This window comes from Orycteropus afer, unplaced genomic scaffold (genome assembly GCF_000298275.1).
Source record: "Orycteropus afer afer isolate SDZICR_OR568_19922 unplaced genomic scaffold, OryAfe1.0 scaffold00063, whole genome shotgun sequence".
Classification (NCBI taxonomy): domain Eukaryota; kingdom Metazoa; phylum Chordata; class Mammalia; order Tubulidentata; family Orycteropodidae; genus Orycteropus; species Orycteropus afer.
In genome coordinates, this window is record NW_006921650.1 from 3,106,487 (window position 1) to 3,124,957 (window position 18,471).

At 37.2% G+C, this 18,471-nt stretch overlaps 1 protein-coding gene across 1 annotated transcript in view; it reads right to left on the minus strand.

Annotated features, from left to right (window-relative positions):
• The window catches only part of PPP1R9A (protein phosphatase 1 regulatory subunit 9A), a 577,130-nt gene that overhangs the window by 219,275 nt on the left and 339,384 nt on the right, over positions 1-18,471 (minus strand). The window contains exon 3 of the mRNA XM_007939795.1: positions 15,780-15,900. Within this exon, the coding sequence (XP_007937986.1) occupies positions 15,780-15,900 (121 nt within the window). The remainder of the gene's footprint in view (positions 1-15,779; positions 15,901-18,471) is intronic.

The following is an 18,471-nucleotide window of genomic DNA, read 5'->3' on the forward strand; positions in this document are numbered from 1 at the left end:
TTAATGTGTGTCTCTTGTGTATCTTTCCCAGCAGTGCATGTCTCTTTCAGCAGCACGTCCTCCTCAACCAGCAATCAGAGAGAGACTTCTGCCTCTAGGAGGCCTCCTTTTGAGCCTGGCAGAGTGGCCAAACTAACCAATCATAACATCAGAATTCTAAGCACCTGAGAGAGAGCAGGAACCTTCCAGAACATTGCTTTGTGTTGCACCCAAAAGAAATACCCCAGGTGGAAAACTTTTATAATCAAGAGCTCCTCAGTTGCTCACAGAAAATTCCACCACGGAGTTTACAAAGACTTATGGGTAGAAAAGCCATACGAAGTAATTTACTGCACCTCAATTTTTAAGATGTCAACATTACCCTAGTGATCTACAGATGCAACACAATCCGTATCAAAATTCCAACATCACTATTATCACTATTTGCAGAAATGGAAAAACCAGTCCTGAGAATTCATACTACAATCCAACAGCCCCTGAATAACCATACTTTCCAATTTCAAAACATAGTGTAAACCTAGAGTAATCATCAGTGGCATAAGACAAGACATATATATTCCAACAGAATATAACTGAGAGTCCAGAAACAAACCCAAGTACCTACGGTTAACTGATTTTCAGCAAAGGTCTTAGTAAGCCCATTCAATGGAAAAAGAAGAGTCTCTTTCGGCAGTAATAAAGACTGCTGAAACACTGGATTTCCACATATAAAGGACTGAACCTGGATCCACACCTCACATCATATACAAAATTGAGCTCAAAATGGATCAATTACCTAAATATAAGAACTAGAACCATGAAACTCTCAGTGGAAAAAAAAAAAAAAAAAAACAGGTAACATTTCAGGACCTAGTTTTCAACAATGGATTTTAAGATATGACACAAAAAGTGCAAGACACTAAAGATAAAATAAATGGCTTGGATTTCATAAAAGTTTAAAACTTTTATTCATCAAAGAACTTTATGAATAAAGTGAAGAACCTACTACACAGGAGGAAATATTTAGGAAGCATATATCTGATAAAGGCTTATTATCTTATCCAGAATGTATTTAAAAAATTCTTACAATTCAAAAACAAAAAGACAAACAACCGAGTCAAAAATGAACAGACATCCCAAAAAAGAAAAAATACAATTTGCAAACAGCACATGATAAAATGCTCAAAGAAATTAGTCACTAGAAAATTCAAATCAAAACAATGAGCTATCACTTCACACCCACTATTTTGTTGTTAGGTACCATTGACTCAACTCCAGCTCACCGCGACCCCATGTACAACAGAACAAAACACTGCCTCATCCTGCACCATCCTCACAATCCTTGCTATGCTTGAGCCCATCATTGCAAACACAGTATCAATCCATCTCGCTGAGTGTCTTCCCTTTTTCGTTGACCCTCTACGTTACCAAGCATGACATCCTTCTACAGAAAATGGTCCCTTCTGACAACAAGACAAAAGAAGGTGAGATGAAGTCTGGCCATTCTCGCTTCCCAGGAACATTCTGGCTGCACTTCTTCCAGGACAGATCTGTTCCCTCTTCTGGCAGTTCATGGTGTTTTCAGTATTCTTTGATTCCATAATTCAAAGGCATCAACTCTTCTTCGGTCTTCCTTATGCACTGTCCAGTTTTCAAAGGCATATGAGGTGACTGAAAATACAATGGCTTGGGTCAGGTGCACTTTAGTCTTCAAAGTGACATCTTTGATCCTTAACATTTAAACTAACAAGGTCTTTTGCAGCAGATTTTCCCAGTGCAATACAATGTCTGATTTTTTGACTGCTGCCTCCATGGGTGTTGTTTGTAATGAAATCCTTGACAACTTCAATCTTTGCTCCATGTATTGTGATGTTGTTCATTGGTCCCGTTGTGAAGATTGTCGTTTTATGTTGAGGTATAATCTATGCTGTCTTTGCTCTTCATGAGTAAGTGCTTCAAGTCATCTTCACTTTCAGCAAACAAGTTTGTGTCATCTGCATACCAGAGGAAATATCAATATCCTCCAATGCTGATGCCACATTGTTCTTCATATAGTCCAGACTCTCGTATTATTTGCTCCACATACTGATTGAGCAAGTCTGGTGAAAGGATATAATCTTGACACACACCCTTACTTATTTTAAACCATGCATCATCCCCTTGTTCTGTTTAAACAACAACCTCTTGGTGTACGTACAAGTTCCTCACGAACACAATGAAGTGTTCTGGAATTCCCATTCTTTGCAATGTTATCCATAATTTTTTATGATCTACACAGTTAAATGCTTTTGCACAGTCAATATAGCACAGGTAAATATCTTTCTGGTATTCTTTGATTTCAGTCAAGATCCATCTGACTTCAGCAACAATATCTCTCATTCCATGTACTCTTCTGACTCCAGCTTGCATTTTTGGGAGTTCTTTGTCAATATAATGCTGCAACCACTTTTGAATTATCTTCTGCAGAATTTTACTTGCATGTAATATCAATGATATTGCTTGATAATTTCCACATTGCTACAAATATCAATTTCTTCTAGTCAGTTGACCACATAGCTGGCCAGGTGGCTGGACAACCCACACCACTAAGATGGCTATAATCAGAAAAATGGAAAACAACAATTGTTGGCAAGCATGTGAAGAAACCAGAATGCTCATCCATTGTAAGTGAGATTATAAAATGTTAAACTCACAGTGGAAAGCAGTTTGGCAGTTCCTCAAACAGTTAAAGATAAAGCTGCCATATGTCTAGCCAATCCCAATGCTAGGTTTATAGCCGAAAGTTTTTAAAGTGACACAAACACATTATTGAACAACAATGTTCATCACAGCACTATTCACAATAACTTAAAGGTAGAAACAATTCAAATTACTATCAACACATGAATGGATAAACAATATGTAGTATATACATACAATGGGATATTGTTCAACCATAAAGAAAAATGTAGTTCTGATAACATGCTACAACATGAATGAAACCTTAAAACCACTGTACTGAATGAACTCAGTGAGACACAAAAGAACAAATATTAAAGGAACCCCTTACTAGGAAATATTTATCATAGATAAATGAACAAAAAACAAACTTAATTATGGTTACCAGGGGTGGGCAAAACAGGAAAAGAGGGAGTTACTGCTTAAGGGGTACAGTGTTTCTGAGTGGGATAATGAAAAACTTTTGAAAATGGTGAGTGATAATGGTTGTACAATATAGTGAATGTAATTAATGTCACTGAATTGTACACTTAAAAATGACCAAGTTTTTGGTATATATATTTCACCACAATATAAACTGTCAAATAGACAGCTCTTTATATCACACTATCTCAGGGTACAAAGGCTAAATATTTACATGGATAATCTAGGTTTTTCAAACATTTTCCAGAATAATAAAGGAAATAGCTTATTTTTTCCCTGGAAATACTCTCTACTAAAATAGAATTTATGGGCCTGCACCTGGCTCACTTTGTAAAAGCCATCTTGTCTTATCTAGGTCCTCTGTTACTTTCATGTATTCTTTAATTGCAGTTTGAAATTTCTCATATACCTCTATTCCGAATCTAAAATCTAGAATCAAGGGGAGGAGGGGTAATGAAAATATGTAACTTGGACTGTTCTAGGCGTTGTTTAGTATTGTTGTTGTTGTTGTTATGTGCTGTCGAGTCAGCCCCGACTCATAGCGACCCCTCCTTGGGTTTCCGAGGCAGTATCACTATGGAAGCAGGATTGCCCAACCTTCCTTCCGAGGAGTGGCTGGTGGGTTTGAACCGCCAGCCGTCTGGTTAGCAGGCAAGTGTCTTAACCACTATGCTACCAGAGCTCTACATAGTTATCATTTATTAATTGATATTTTACAAATAGAATATGGGGGGAAAATATATGAATAAAAGGGAGACAACTGGATCAACATTAATGAACTCTGGTCAACAGAGAGTCTTCTCCCAAAATGCTAGATAGTTTTAAATGTATATGAAAAGGCACATCCTAGCAGTAATACCCCAACTCTTTAGGGGTGAACAACTAAAAAAAGTGACTAGAAGTGTGACAAGAGTGTTTCCACAAAAAGGAAACCACTGACTAAGGAATTTAGACAGATGGACACAATTAAAACAGAAGCTTCAATTCAGGGTTCTCCTGGGATAGAGAGTTACTCAGGGACAACAGAAGGGTCTTGTGGAAGGGTGAGTTTGCTGCAGGATAAGCACATTATTAAAAAAAAAAAAAAAAAACTCACTGCCATCAAGTCACATCAACTCACAGATACCCCTCCATGAGTTTCCGAGGCGGTATCTATACGGAAGTAGATTGCCAAGTCTTCCTTGCCAGGTGTGGCTGGTGGGTCTGAACTGCCACCCTTCTGATTAGCAGCCAAATGCCTTAGGCACTAGGCCATGAGAGCTCGCCCTAAGCGTAAAATTAGGATTCTTTTTTTTTTTATATGCTGTTATTACCCCCAAGAGGTCAAAAACAATTGAAATTGTCTGAACACGATCACATGAATAAGGACAAAGTACACACCACTTGAACTTCAGATCTGAAATCTCTTCCAGTAATACTGCAAAGGGCAATGTTCTAAAAATATGTTATGCAAAAGATTAAGAAACAAAAACAGCCAGAAAGAAAACAGATTTTCAATGCATTTTTAATTTCCCTGTTTAACAAAGTATTATTAATATCTTCTTTCAGTTATCATCTATGTGATTTATTTGACTATCAGCATTTTAAATTGTGTTATTATAAAAATGATTTTGGCTTTATACAATCTAGTAAGTGGCCTGAAGAAATCATTAATGTGCGAAAGAATCCTTTGTGCAATCATAAAATTTACAGCACCAAAAAATAATGTTTAATATATTGATTATTATTTTACTAAAACTTTACAACTACAACAGAAGGTAGAAATGCCATCATATCACTCAGATAAATTACAATTTACCCTATAAAAGGTGGGTCTCATGGAAAAAAATGAAGAACAAAGAAGAAATTAAGATGTCAGGCCTTAGTAAATGTTTCAAAACATGATTAAATTGCATTTTGTTAAGACTGACAACTTACTCTTTGGAAATACTTTTATTCAACAACATAAACAGTGACTATACACATGGATAACACCAGACGTAATACACAAATTGCCTACATCTATAGAAAGAGATGATGGAGAAGCTCTTATTAACAGTCAGAACAAAGGCAGGGGCTGACTGTAAAACAGACCAGTAATTACTCATATGCAAGTTTAAGTTAAAGCTCAAGACAATTAAAATAAATCCACGAGAGTCAAAAAAGACCTTGAGAACATTCCACCTGAATTTAGAGACCATCTGAAGAACAGAATTGACGTACTGAACACCAATGATCAAAGACCAGACAAGTTGTGGGTTAACATCAAGGACATATATGAAGAAATCAAAAGGTCATTAAAACATAGGAAGGAAAGAAAAGACCAAAATGGATGTCAGAAGAAACTCTGAAACTTGTTATTGAATGGACAATAAATAGTAAATGCTAGGTGTGAAGTAAAAGAGCTGAACAGAAGAATTCAAAGGGCAGCTCAAGGGGTCAGAGTACAGAATTATAATGAAATGTACAAAGACCTGTACTTATCAAATCAAAAGGGAAGACAATGTATGGCATTTCTCAAGCTGAAAGATATGAAGGAAAAAATCAAACCCTGTGCTGCAATACTAAAGGATCCTATGGGCAAAATTCTGTATGATGCAGAAAACATCAAAAGATGGAAGGAATACACAGAGTCATTATATCAAAAAGAATTCATCAAGGTTCAACCATTTCAGGAGGTAGTATATGATCAAGCATCAATGGTACTGAAGGAAGATATTCTTTAATAAGAAGGAAGAAACTGCACGGAAGGTATTGGGAAAAAAAAAAAAAAGAATTTGCAGAATACCCATTGAGATGTTTTAACAAATGGATGCAATTCTGGAAGCGCTCTCATGTTCATGCCAAGAAATTTGGAAGACAGCTACCTGAACAATCAACTGGAAGAGATCCTTATCTGTGCCCATTCCATAGAAAGATGATCCAACAGAATGTGGAAATTATTGAACAATGTCATTAATATCACTCGCAAGTAAAATTTTGTTGAAAACAATACAAAAAGAGTTGTAGCAGTACACAGACAGGGACTGCCAGAAATTAGAGTTGGGTTTAGAAAGGGACAAGGAACAAGGGATATCTCTGCTTATGTGAGATGGATCTTGGCTGCAAGCAAAGACTACCAGAAAGATGTTTACCTGTGTTTTACTCACTATGCAAAGGCATTTTGACTTTGTAGATCATAACAAATTATAGATAATATTGTGAAGATTGAAAATTACAGAACACTTAATTGTGATCATTAGGAACCTCTACATAGACCACGAAACTGTCATTTGAACAATACAAGGGAATACTGCATGGTTTAAAATCAGGAAAGGTGTGCCTCAGGGTTGTATCCTTTCACCACACTTAATCAGTCTGTATGCTGGGCAAATAATCAGAGAAGCTCGGCTAAATGAAAAAGAAGGCAGCATCAGGATTGGGGAAGACTCATTAACAACCTGCAATATGCAGATGACAGAAACTTCCTTGCTGAAAATGAAAACGACTTGAAGCACTTACCAATGAAGATCATATACTACAGACTTTAGTATGGATTACACCTCAACATAAAGAAAACAACAATCCTTGCAACTGGATCAATAAGCAATATCAAGATAAATGGAGAAAAGATTGAAGTTGTCAAGAATTTCATTTTACTTGAATCAACATCCATGGAAGCAGCAGTCAAGAAATCAAAAGATATGTTGTTGCAATAGGCAAATCTGCTGTAAAAAATTTCTTTATATTGTTAAAGAGCAAAGATGTCACTGTGAAGACTAAAATGTGTATAACCCGAGCTACTGTCTTTTCAATAGCCTCCTATGCATCTGAAAGCTGGACAATGAGTAAGGAAGAAGAAAGATAATTTATGCTTTCAAATTATGGTGTTAGTGAAGAACAGTGAATATACCATGGACTGCCAGAAGAACAAACAAATCTATCTTGGAAGAAGTACAGCCAGAACGTTCCTTAAATGAAAGGAAGATTTCACCTCTCATACTTTGGTCATGTTGCTAGGAGGGACTATGTGTTAGACTGGGTTCTCTAGAGAAACAAAACCAGTAAAGCTTATATATATATATATATATATGTATATATGGATACATTTCTCTTAGGAAAATAGCTCACACACTTACAAAAGCTGGCAAGTCCAAAGTTCCTGGATTAAATGTCAAGCTGGAGGCTTTTCCACGTCAAGCTGGAGGCTTTTCCCAACTCTTGCAGCCACAGGGGCTGAGGGGCTCAAGGCTGACAGGCAGTACACTGGCTGTTGACTCCAAAGAATGATGAATCCAAGATCTCCAGGCCGAATGGTGGATTGTTCACTCACGGACAGTTGTAGGCAGCACAACAGAATCCCGATCCACAGAAGAATGTCTCTTTTCCCAGGATGTCCATAGATATACTGGAAGCAGGCCACACCCCTAGGGAAACTCCCTTTCAACAGATAATAATCATCTGATCCTATCATGGGAATAACCACATCACAACAGCTTAAACCACACAGAATTGTGGTCCAGCCAAGTTGACACACAGCTCTATCAAAAACTAGTTCTTGTAGATGGATATCAGAGGTTCAGCGAAAAAGAGGAAGACCATCAGCAAGATGGTTTGACACAGTGACTTCAACAATTGGCTCGAGCCTAGAGAGGATTGTGAAGATGCTGCACGACCTGGCAGTGTTTCATTCAGTCGTATGTAGTAGTGTCACTATGAGTGAAAACCAACCCAACAGCACCTAACAACACAACAACATTTACTCACTCAAATATTTATTGAGCACCGTTATATTAAAAGCATTATACAAGCAACAGACATAAAAATCTGGACAAAAGAAAATTTTAAATATGAACCATATTTTCAAAGAATAAGGAACAATCAAAACTCTTTACCTACACACAATAACTAAGGAGATAAATACTCAGCAAACTTTAAAAAGTACTCTCACTATGGCTGAGGTTCTAAGAGGTTTAACCAAAAAAAAAAAAAAACCAAACTCATTGCCATCAAGTCTGATCCAACTCATAGTGACCCTTCCTTGGGTTTCTGAGGCGGTATCACTATGGAAGTGGATTGCCCAGTCTTCCTTCTGAGATGTGGCTGGTGGGTTTGAACTGCCAGCCTTCTGGTTAGCAGTCAAATAGAGCTCCCGCTAAGAGGTTTAGAAGAGGGAAAAATAATCACAACAAAAAGGCTTCTACATAGGGACAAAGTGGTTGTAGGAGAGGGAGGAGGAAAGAACCTCTTATATATGTTAGTTTATTTAATAGTCCTTGTTATGAACCTTAATCCAGGACTCCTAGTGGCACAGCTATTAAAGCACTCAACTGCTAACTGAAAGACAGGCAGATCAAACTCACCCAACAGCTCCACAAGAGAAAGTTATGGCAGTCTGCTTGCATAAAGATTACAGTCTTGGAAACTTTATGGGAAATTTCTAGTCTCTCCTATGTCACTGTGAGTTGGAATCGGTTGGTGTTTGGTGTTACATACATTATGCAATTCATGTAATGCTATTACACCACATATATACAGGCAGTATTATGTATAAGGCACTATATTATGTCACATAATATGTATAAAGTACTACTATATTTGCTTCTGTAACTGCTGTTAAATCACAAACAAGTCACTAGTAATGTGACTTAAAACTAGACAATCTCTGAATTTTAAAATAGCAAAATAGAAGTATGTGAATCATGCAAGATATAGTGTAAACAATCTTCCTATGTTGGCTTGACACATACCTGATATGATAGAAACAGAAATGTAATATAAAATTATATCCCCATGAAGTGGTCTTGAGACAACAGGAATGTTGTGAACAACCCTTTAATCTCTAAAAGATGTAATATGAGGCCAATGTGTGACCTCAGAAGATGCAACACACCAAACAAAGCATCACTCAGTTCTTATCATGTGAGGCTAAGATTAGAAAACTATATAAACACTGGAATTCGGTATATTCTTTGAAATTAAGTTTTGGAGAGCTCCTTTTCTAGACTAATTGTAATTGTTAACTCTAACTATCCAGTCTTAAATGAGTGTCTTGTGGTCTTACCTGTGTACCTTGCAACGATTATCTTAAAATAAATTAAATGAATTACACATGATAAATTTGAGCATGTCTTTATTCATGTTTAAAATTAAATCCCACAGTGCAGTCTTTAAAGAAATGCGAGAAATCTGAGATTGAACTGAAATAGTTTCCTTATACAGAAAGTATTATTAAGAATGTGAAGCAAGCTAGCAGTCTGGAAAGAGTTATTTGCCCAAGATCATATGGTGATACTTTTATTATTTTTACTTCAGATTAAAAAAATATGCAAATTTTTATGATTCTGTGTATATTTTTTATAACATTTTGTAACTTTCAATAAGAGCCTTTTGATAATTGAGAAATATGTTATACTAAATTTCAAACTTATTCCTACTTGGTTCAAGAATATTTTCATGCACAAATATTACTATAGAAGATTTCTTATTTACATGCACTTATTTAATTGTTACAACAATTTTGAAACATTAATTTAAAAAAAAAAAAAAAACGTAGTATGTTCAATATCACACAACAGGTTAAGTGGTATGAATGGAATTAGACTCTTGGTCCACATGTTCCCAAAGACTCTACTCACTCCATTACTTAAAGCTAGTTTATTAATATAGTCACTGAGGCATTTATTAAACATCAATTATAACAACAGCAGATTTATTATACTAGGTAAATATTCACTTATATAAAACTGAGTAAATCCAAACTGGACTGATAAAGTTCTTATATTGGTATAAATACTGAAACCAAACAGGAGTGAAAATCAGCAAACAGGTTAATGAAAAAGAACCCTAATTTTTAAAATGAGTGAGGGGAAAACAAAAAGGTCTGAGCTCAGAACAAATGGGAACTGGTTAAACGCTGAATGCAAACTTTTCTCTTTTTGCTTTAAATCTATTTGTATTTTGGTTTCCCTTTGAGGCTGATTTTCTTTACTTAATTAAATAATAATTTGATATTGCTTGACTATAAACTATAAGAATTATATACGTGGTAAGAATAATTTCCTATCATTTCGAATGATTTTTAAATTTTTCATGAATCAAAGATAAATGAGCTAGCTTTTAAAACAAATTTTAGCTCACTTGGAAGAAAGGAACTAAACTGATAATGAGAAATATTTACTGCCACAATTATATGTAATTCAATGAAAGGGCAAAGAAGTTATTTCTTAATTATTTTGAAATGGCTTGACATTTAACAAATTACTTTGAAACACCAAATATTTGTAATCTACTTTCTTTAAGCATGATGCACATGCAGTTAACTGAACATTCATCTTCGTCCTCTGTATTGGACAATGTTTCTGGACTATTCATAAATTTGCACAGTAATGTATCAGACAGTGTTTCTCTGCTATTCATAAGGTTTTCTCTGGCCAATTCTTTGAGAAGTAGATGGCCTCCTCCTTCTTCCTAGTCTGTCTCAGTCTGCAGCAGGGCTGATACCTGCACAACAGGTGCACCCCACTGGGTTTGAAACCCCAGTGGCACAGCCTCAAGTCTCACAACAACACGTCACCACAGTAGGACAAACTGACAGACAAGTTTGTCTCCCTTAGCTGTTGGGAACCCCTCCAACCACCCTTACACCTGGATCCCTGAAGCCGACTCCTCCATCTGTTCCAGTCCCCTTTGCCTTTCTGTCCTCTCCCTGCTTCCCACCTCACTGCTTGTGGGGGTGGCCTGCGTTCCCTCTCTTCACCTGGCTCCTTGCGGTTGAATCCTTGATCTGTTCCTATTCCCTTTGCCTTTTCTGTCCTCTCCCTGCTTCCCACCTCACTGTTTGTGGGGGGTGGCCTGGGTTCCCTCTCTTCACCTGGCTCCTTGCGGCTGACTCCTTGAACTGTTCCAGTCCCCTTTGCCTTTTCTGTCCTCTCCCTGCCTCCCACCTCGCTGCCTGTTCTTAGGTCCCTGGAATCCAAATGAGAATGCTATCATTTTAAAATCCAAAATGGTTGTCATTTGTAAACATTGAAAATGGCTGCGCCCTCAGTCACTTTAAATATCCAAGGGACATTCCTCAACATAATAAAGGGTATATATGCAAAACCAACAGCCAACATTATTCTCAATGGAGAGAGACTGAAACCATTCTCCTTATGAACAGGAATCAGATAAGGATGCCCTCTATCACCATTTCTATTCAACATTGTATTGGAAGTCCTAGACAGCACAATAACGCAAGAAAGGCAAATCAAAAGCATCCAAATTGGTAATGAAGAAGTAAAACTATCCGTATTTGTTAATGATATGATCCTATACCTAGAAAACCCAAGAGACTCAGTCAAAAATCTACTGGAACTGATTGAGAGATTCAGCATTGTGGCAGGATACAAGATCGACATGCAAAAATCAGTTGGATTCCTCTACACCAGCAAAGAGATTGCTGAAAAAGAAATAAGGAAATCAATACCATTTACAATAGCTCTGGTAGTTTAGTGCCCAAGGCACTTGACTGCTAACCAGAAGGCTGGCAATTCATACCCTCCAGCAACTCCTTGGAAGGATGGTTCGGTGATTGACTTCCGTAGTGATACCACCTAGGAAACCCAAGGAGGGGTTACTATGAGTCGGGTCCAACTCAACAGAATATAACAACAACAACAAAGTAAATAAATAAATAAAATACTTGGGAATAAATCTTACCAATGACACAAAAGACCTGTACAAAGAAAACCATAAAAGACTACATCAAGAAACCATAAGAGATCTACATAAATGGAAGAATATCCCATGCTCGTGGATAGGAAGATTGAACATGGTGAAAATGTCAGTTCTACTCAAAGCAATCTATACAGTCAATGCAATCTCAATCCAGATCCCATCAACATTCTTTTAAGGATATGGAAAAACAAATCACTAACTTTATATGGAAAGGAAAGAGACCTCGGATAAGCAAAGCACTATTGAAGAAAAAGAACAAAGTAGGAGGTCTCACACTGCCGGATCTCAAAACCTATTATACAGACACAGTAGTCAAAACTGCCTGGTATTGCTATAATAACAGATACACAGACCAATGGAACGGAACTGAGAACCCAGAAATAGATCTTTGTCAGCTGATCTTTGACAAAGGGCCGAAATCCATTAAAGAGGAAGAGAATGTTTATTTAATAAATGGTGCTGGCAAAACTGGATATCCATTTGCAGAAAAATGAAACAAGATCTGTACCTCAGACAACACACAAAAACTAACTCTAGATGCATCAGAGACTTAAATGTGAAACCTAAAACTATAGAGCTCCTCAAGGAAAATCTAGGGGCAGATATCAAAACCAAACTCACTGTCCCCAAGCCAATTTCAACTCATAGCCACCACTCCTGACTTTCCGAGGCGGTATCACTACAGAAGTAGATTACCCAACCTCGCTTCTGAGAAGTGGCTGGTGTGTTTGAACTGTCAGCCTTCTGGTTAGCAGTCAAATGCCATTGGCACTACACCACCAATAAATGGCATAAATAGACTATCAAGCATAACCCAAAATGCACAAATCGCAGAAGAGAAACTAGACGAATGGGACCTTATAAAAATTAAATTTTTATGTGCTTATAAAGACTTCTTCAAAAGAGTAAAAAGAGAACCTACAGATTGTGAAAAAATATTCGGCAATGATATATCTGACAAGGGACTTATCTCTAAAATTTATAGAAAACTCCAACACCTCAACAACAAAAAGACAAATAACCCAATTTAAAAAATGGGCAGAAGACATGAATAGACACTTCATCAAAGAGGATACTCAGGAGGCCAACAAACATATGAAGAAATGTTCACAATCATTAGCCATTACAGAGAAGCAAATCAAAACAATGACATACCATCTTGCCCCAGCACTAGTAGCAAAGTTCAACAGGACAGAAAATAACAAATGCTGGTGAGAATGCAGAGATTGGGACTCTCATACACTACAGGTGGGACTGTCAAATGGTACAACCACTGTGGAAAGCAGTATGGTGATTCCTTAAGTTGGAATTAGAAAAACCATTTGACCCAACCATCCCATTACCAGGTATACATCCTAAACAAGTGAGAGCCATGACAAGAACAGACATATGCACACCCATGTTCAATGCACCACTATTTACAACAGCCAAAAGATGGAAACAACCTAGGTGTCCATCAACTGAGGAATGGATAACCAAACTATGGTACATGTACACAATGGAATACTATGTAACCCTAAAAAATAATGTAGAATCTGTAAAACACTGCATAACATGGATGAACTTGGAGGACATTATGCTGAGTTAAATAAGTCAATCACAGAAGGACAACTATTGTATTAGTCTGTTATTGTAAAAAGTCAAGGAAAGGTTATATATGGAAGGAAATTTTCTTTGTTGGTTACCAAGGGTGGGACAGGAGGGGAAGGAACACTGTTAGATAGATATAGATAAGTACTGATTTGGGTGAAGGGAAGGGCAATGTTTCAAATGTGAATGATCAACACGGTGGCATTGAGGAAGAAGACATAGAGAGGTGCATGGAAAGTACAGACAACAAAGATGAACCCTTTTGCGCATACAGTACTGCATTGTCAGTGAAGGCAAACACGGGTATACAGGTGGAGAGATGGGCAGACAGGCTGAACTATTAGGTATGCCTGTGCGGGGGGGAGTGTGCCCAAGACCATGCATAAGGTTAGCAGACAATGTTTCTACAAGTGTATTGCTATGTTCTGTAAGAATTCCCAGGTGTAGAGTAGAGCTGACTAGGGACAAGGTTGTACTCACTTCTTGGCCCAGCCAGCTACCCAGAGGGAGTGAGTAGTTGAACCTGTGGGCTATGGACCATAGTCACAGGGGAACTCAAGCTCTAGTGGCATAATATACTACACATAACATTGTTCCACATCCTACTTTGGCGAATAACACCTGGGATCTCAAAAGCTGCAAGCAGCCATCTAGATGCACTGATGGGTCTCTCCTCATCCAGAGCAAAGAAGAATGAAGAAAACCAAAGATTCATGGAAACAAGCAACTGGTACACCATATGATCCTCAAGCCTATATGATTGTGAGATCATAAGAACTAGATGGTGTCCAGCTAATACTGTCAACCACTCAGAGAGGATCCTTGTAGGAGATCCTGGGTAGAGTGGGAGAACAATGTGGAACAAAACTCAAAACAATTAGGGGGAAAAAAAAAAGGGACCAGGTTTGCTGGTCTGATAGAGCCTGACGGAACCAATGAGACGATGGCCCCTAGCTGCCCTTCAGGTCTGGAATTGAACCCACACCTGTGGCTGCTAGCCAAACAAAAGACAGGCATATGAGTTGAACATTTACCTGAGGTAGATACAGTCCTTGGAAAGAACAATCATGGGAGAATAGAAGGTCTGTGAATGCACAGGGACATAGCTCAGGGGTCAGGAGTACATGAAGGGAAGGACAAGTGAAAAGGTAACTGTGTGGAAGAAGTGGGAAGGGAGCTGTGCACTGTGGTAAACTGTAGTCAATGTTATGAGACAAAGTATATGTGAACTGCTGCATGGAAAATGAACTTGCTCTGTAAACTTTCACCCAAAACACACACACACACAAAATACACATACACACAGATATATACATACATACTAAGGGCTATAGGAATACAAATAAGGTTGTTGACTAAAATATGGTCCATAATCTTTAGGAAAAGAGATGATTCTGAAGGTATAGCTTTTTATTTGGAGAAATGGGCTTAGTTGTCCTTGGGAAATATCCTTGGTGAATATCAATATGAGTTTTTAAGATTACAAAAGAAATAATGCTACTATAGATCCAACCAGGGAGTCACAAATTATTTTCAATGTACTTTACAATTTCCTGATAAGATAGTTAAGTGATATATACTTATAAATTAAAAAAAAAAAAAAATTCAAACCCAGTTATTCAGTATTTCTAAAAAATAATAATAAGAAGGAAAGATTTCTTTGAATTTGGGACTCATATTATTGGGTTTATTTTTATTTTTATTGCTCACCTTTTGCTTCAGCCCCAACCTGAAATGTGTACATTAAAGATAAGCATAGCTGGAGATGATGAAAACCATGACTTAAAACAATAATTATATTATGCTCTAATGTACATCAGAATTACCCAACGTGTTTAAGTACAGACTACGTGACCCTAATCCCAGAGATTCAATTCCACAGATCGAAGTCACTCTCAAGAACCTGTACTTTTATACAGAATACATTTTTGTGAATCGCTGATCTTCTGAATTATCACTGACGCAGGATTAGTGTTCCTATTTTCCATACTACCTCTGTCATTGTCAAAAGTGCCAGAACTATCATTTGTTTTGATCTTTCTGGTGTAAAACTATACACCGACAGCCCTGGTACATGTTCTTGAACTATATACACTCATTTTTGTACCCATTACCCACTAGACAGAAGAATGAATGGTTAGAATCATTAATGGTTAGACAAAAGTAGATAGATACAGATGGATTAATTTATCCATTCATTTACCTGATACATACTAAAACAATTAGGTATCTTGTCTATGAATCAGAAAGTGATTCAAGAGCACTAACATTTTTCACATCCAGTATACACCCTTAAATTGTTCTGAAAAATCAAGAGAAAGCTACTATTGACAGAAATTTCTGAAAGGTTCCTACAAGATCTGAATTATTCACAATAGTAGTTAGCTTACCTGCCGTCCCGCTGAGCAGCACCACCTTCTGTTACTGTCTTGACAAATATTCCCAGTTTTTCAAGTCCAGCATCTGCTCCAACACCCATTCCAATAATACTTATACCAAGTCCATCGTCATCTAAAAAAAAAAAAAGGAAATAAATACAACAATCTAGGTTTTACAGTAGTTCACAATTAACTGGTGAGGTCTATTTTGCCACTTCTGACATTTTTTCTTCTTTATATATATTTGCTCTGGCAGATTTTTTTTATATTGGGGAGCAAGGATATCAAATGAGACTCCCCAAAAAATACCTGAAGTCAGCTTCATATTTACTATTACTGTCGGCAATTCATGATGATTCCCAAAAAAGGTAATAATCTGGCTACTGAATAATAAATCTTCTTAAAACACAGGCTTTCTAAATAATAGTATGAATTACTTTAGCCATACACACACACACACACACACAATTTTAAACACATATGATCATATCCAAAATTTCCCCTTTATTCATGTGGACTGCTTTTTCACTTGTCCCACACTTTTTAAGAAAATGGTACATTACTTTTTCAGTACTATCCTCTAGGCTACTATACAAAAACTTATCTTCAACTGAAAGGAGCTCTGGTGGTGCAATGCTTAAGGTTAGCAGCTCGAACTCACCCAGCAACTCTGAAGGAGAAAAGGCCTGGCAATCTGCTGCCATAAAGATTACATACAGCCTAGAGAGCCTCATGGGGCTGTTCTATTCTGTCACAGAGGTTCACCAGGAGTTGAAAATAGGCTCTACAGCATCTTACAAAAACACCACCATAATATATGCACGTGTGTATTATACCCAAAACCAAAACCAATCCCACTGCTATCTGAACAATTCTGACTCACAGTGACCCTGTAGAACAGAGTAGAACCACTGTCAATCTTTACAGACGCAGACTACCACATCTTCCTCCCACAATGAATGGTTCAAACCACTGACCCTGGGGTTAGCAACCCAGTTAGAGGGCTTGTTTTTACTTCCTATTTGCTTTACACAAACAAGATTATGTAATATGTACTTCTTTGCAACTAACTTTCCTAATTCAATTATCTCAGGAATATCAGATTAGGTAGCTCTAAATTATGTTTAGTGACTGGATAGCTTTCATGGTGATATGGAAGCATAACTTATCCAACCATTTCTCTACTGCCTTACATGTATGTACTCATTTGTTTCCATTTTATTGGCTCTGTAAGCAATACTGATAAATGTGTTTTTTTTATTACCTTTTAAATCATGTGTTTATTTATCCATATATCCAAATGTCCCTCCCATAAATATGTATTTTAACATCAATGAAGTAAAAGATTCCACATCTCTTGGTTAACACCCTAAGTTATTTTCTGATAACCTCAGTCTTTGCAGTCATGGTTTATGATGAGAGAAAAATTAAAAAAAGAAAAGGATACTGCTTAACTTATCAACAATAATTATTACAGGAAAACTAGCCCATGTACTCGGTAGAATGTTTCAGGCATTAATGATTTTTTTAGCAAAAACTGCTACTGCACAAAAAGGTTCATCTCCTTGGTTATCACTTGTTACAATATTCTGCTTTAAGTACTTCCAAGTGCAATTCACAATCCTTCATTTTTTATTCTATGTATGCTTAAAAAATGATATTTGCCAAACATTTTCTTTTCTTTTTTTCCTTAGTCAGGTGTCACAACAAACTTTATAATACAGTGTTTTCCAAGGATAACTTTTGGGATGGGAATTCCAGCTGAAGCCATTTCTACATTGATTCTCAGCACAGGTCTCTCTCCAACGTCAAAACTTTAATGTTGACTAATGTATGAGTGTTCAGTGAAGATTTTCTTCATTCATTACATTTAGAATGTTTTATACATGTGATTACTCATATTTATTTAATTCACATTGTTATCCGGTATAATGTTCAGCAAGAGGCTTTCTCTTCCTGAAGATTTTCCCACATTCTGCACATTTTTAAAGTTTCTCCCAAGATTGAATTTTCTTGTACAAATGAAAATGAGATATGCGACTGAAAGTTCTTCTACACTGCTTACATCTATAAGGGTTCTTCTCTCCCATGTGAATTCATGAATTCTCATGGGTACAAAGAAAAGTTAGTTCTATGGCTGAATTGTTGTTCATATTCATCACATTCATAGGGTTTCTCTTAAGTGTAAATCATTCATGTTAATGATGTGATGATTGAAAACCTTCCCACAGTGTTTCCATCCATATAAGAGCTGTTCCCCAGTATGTCTGTTCCCATACCCATTATATTCTCATACACATTACACTCAAATGTGAAATCTACGTTTTGTTGTTGTTGTTGTTAGGTGCCATTGAGTCATTTCCAATTCATAGCAACCCCATGCACAGCAGAAAGAAACACTGCCCGATACCACACCAGCTCCATGATCTATGCTATACTTGAGCCCATTGTCACAGCCATCATGTCAATCCATCTCGTCAAAGGCCTTCCCCTCTTTTGTTGACCCTCCACCTTACGAAGCATAACATCCTTCTCCAGGGAATGGTCCCCTCTAACAACATGACCAAAGTAGGTGAGATGAAGTCTGGCCATCCTCGCTTCCAAGGAGCATCTCGGCTGCACTTCCTCCAGGACAGATCTGTTAGTTCTTTTAGCAGTCCATGGTACCTTCAGCATTCTTCGCCAGCACCACAACTCAAAAGCA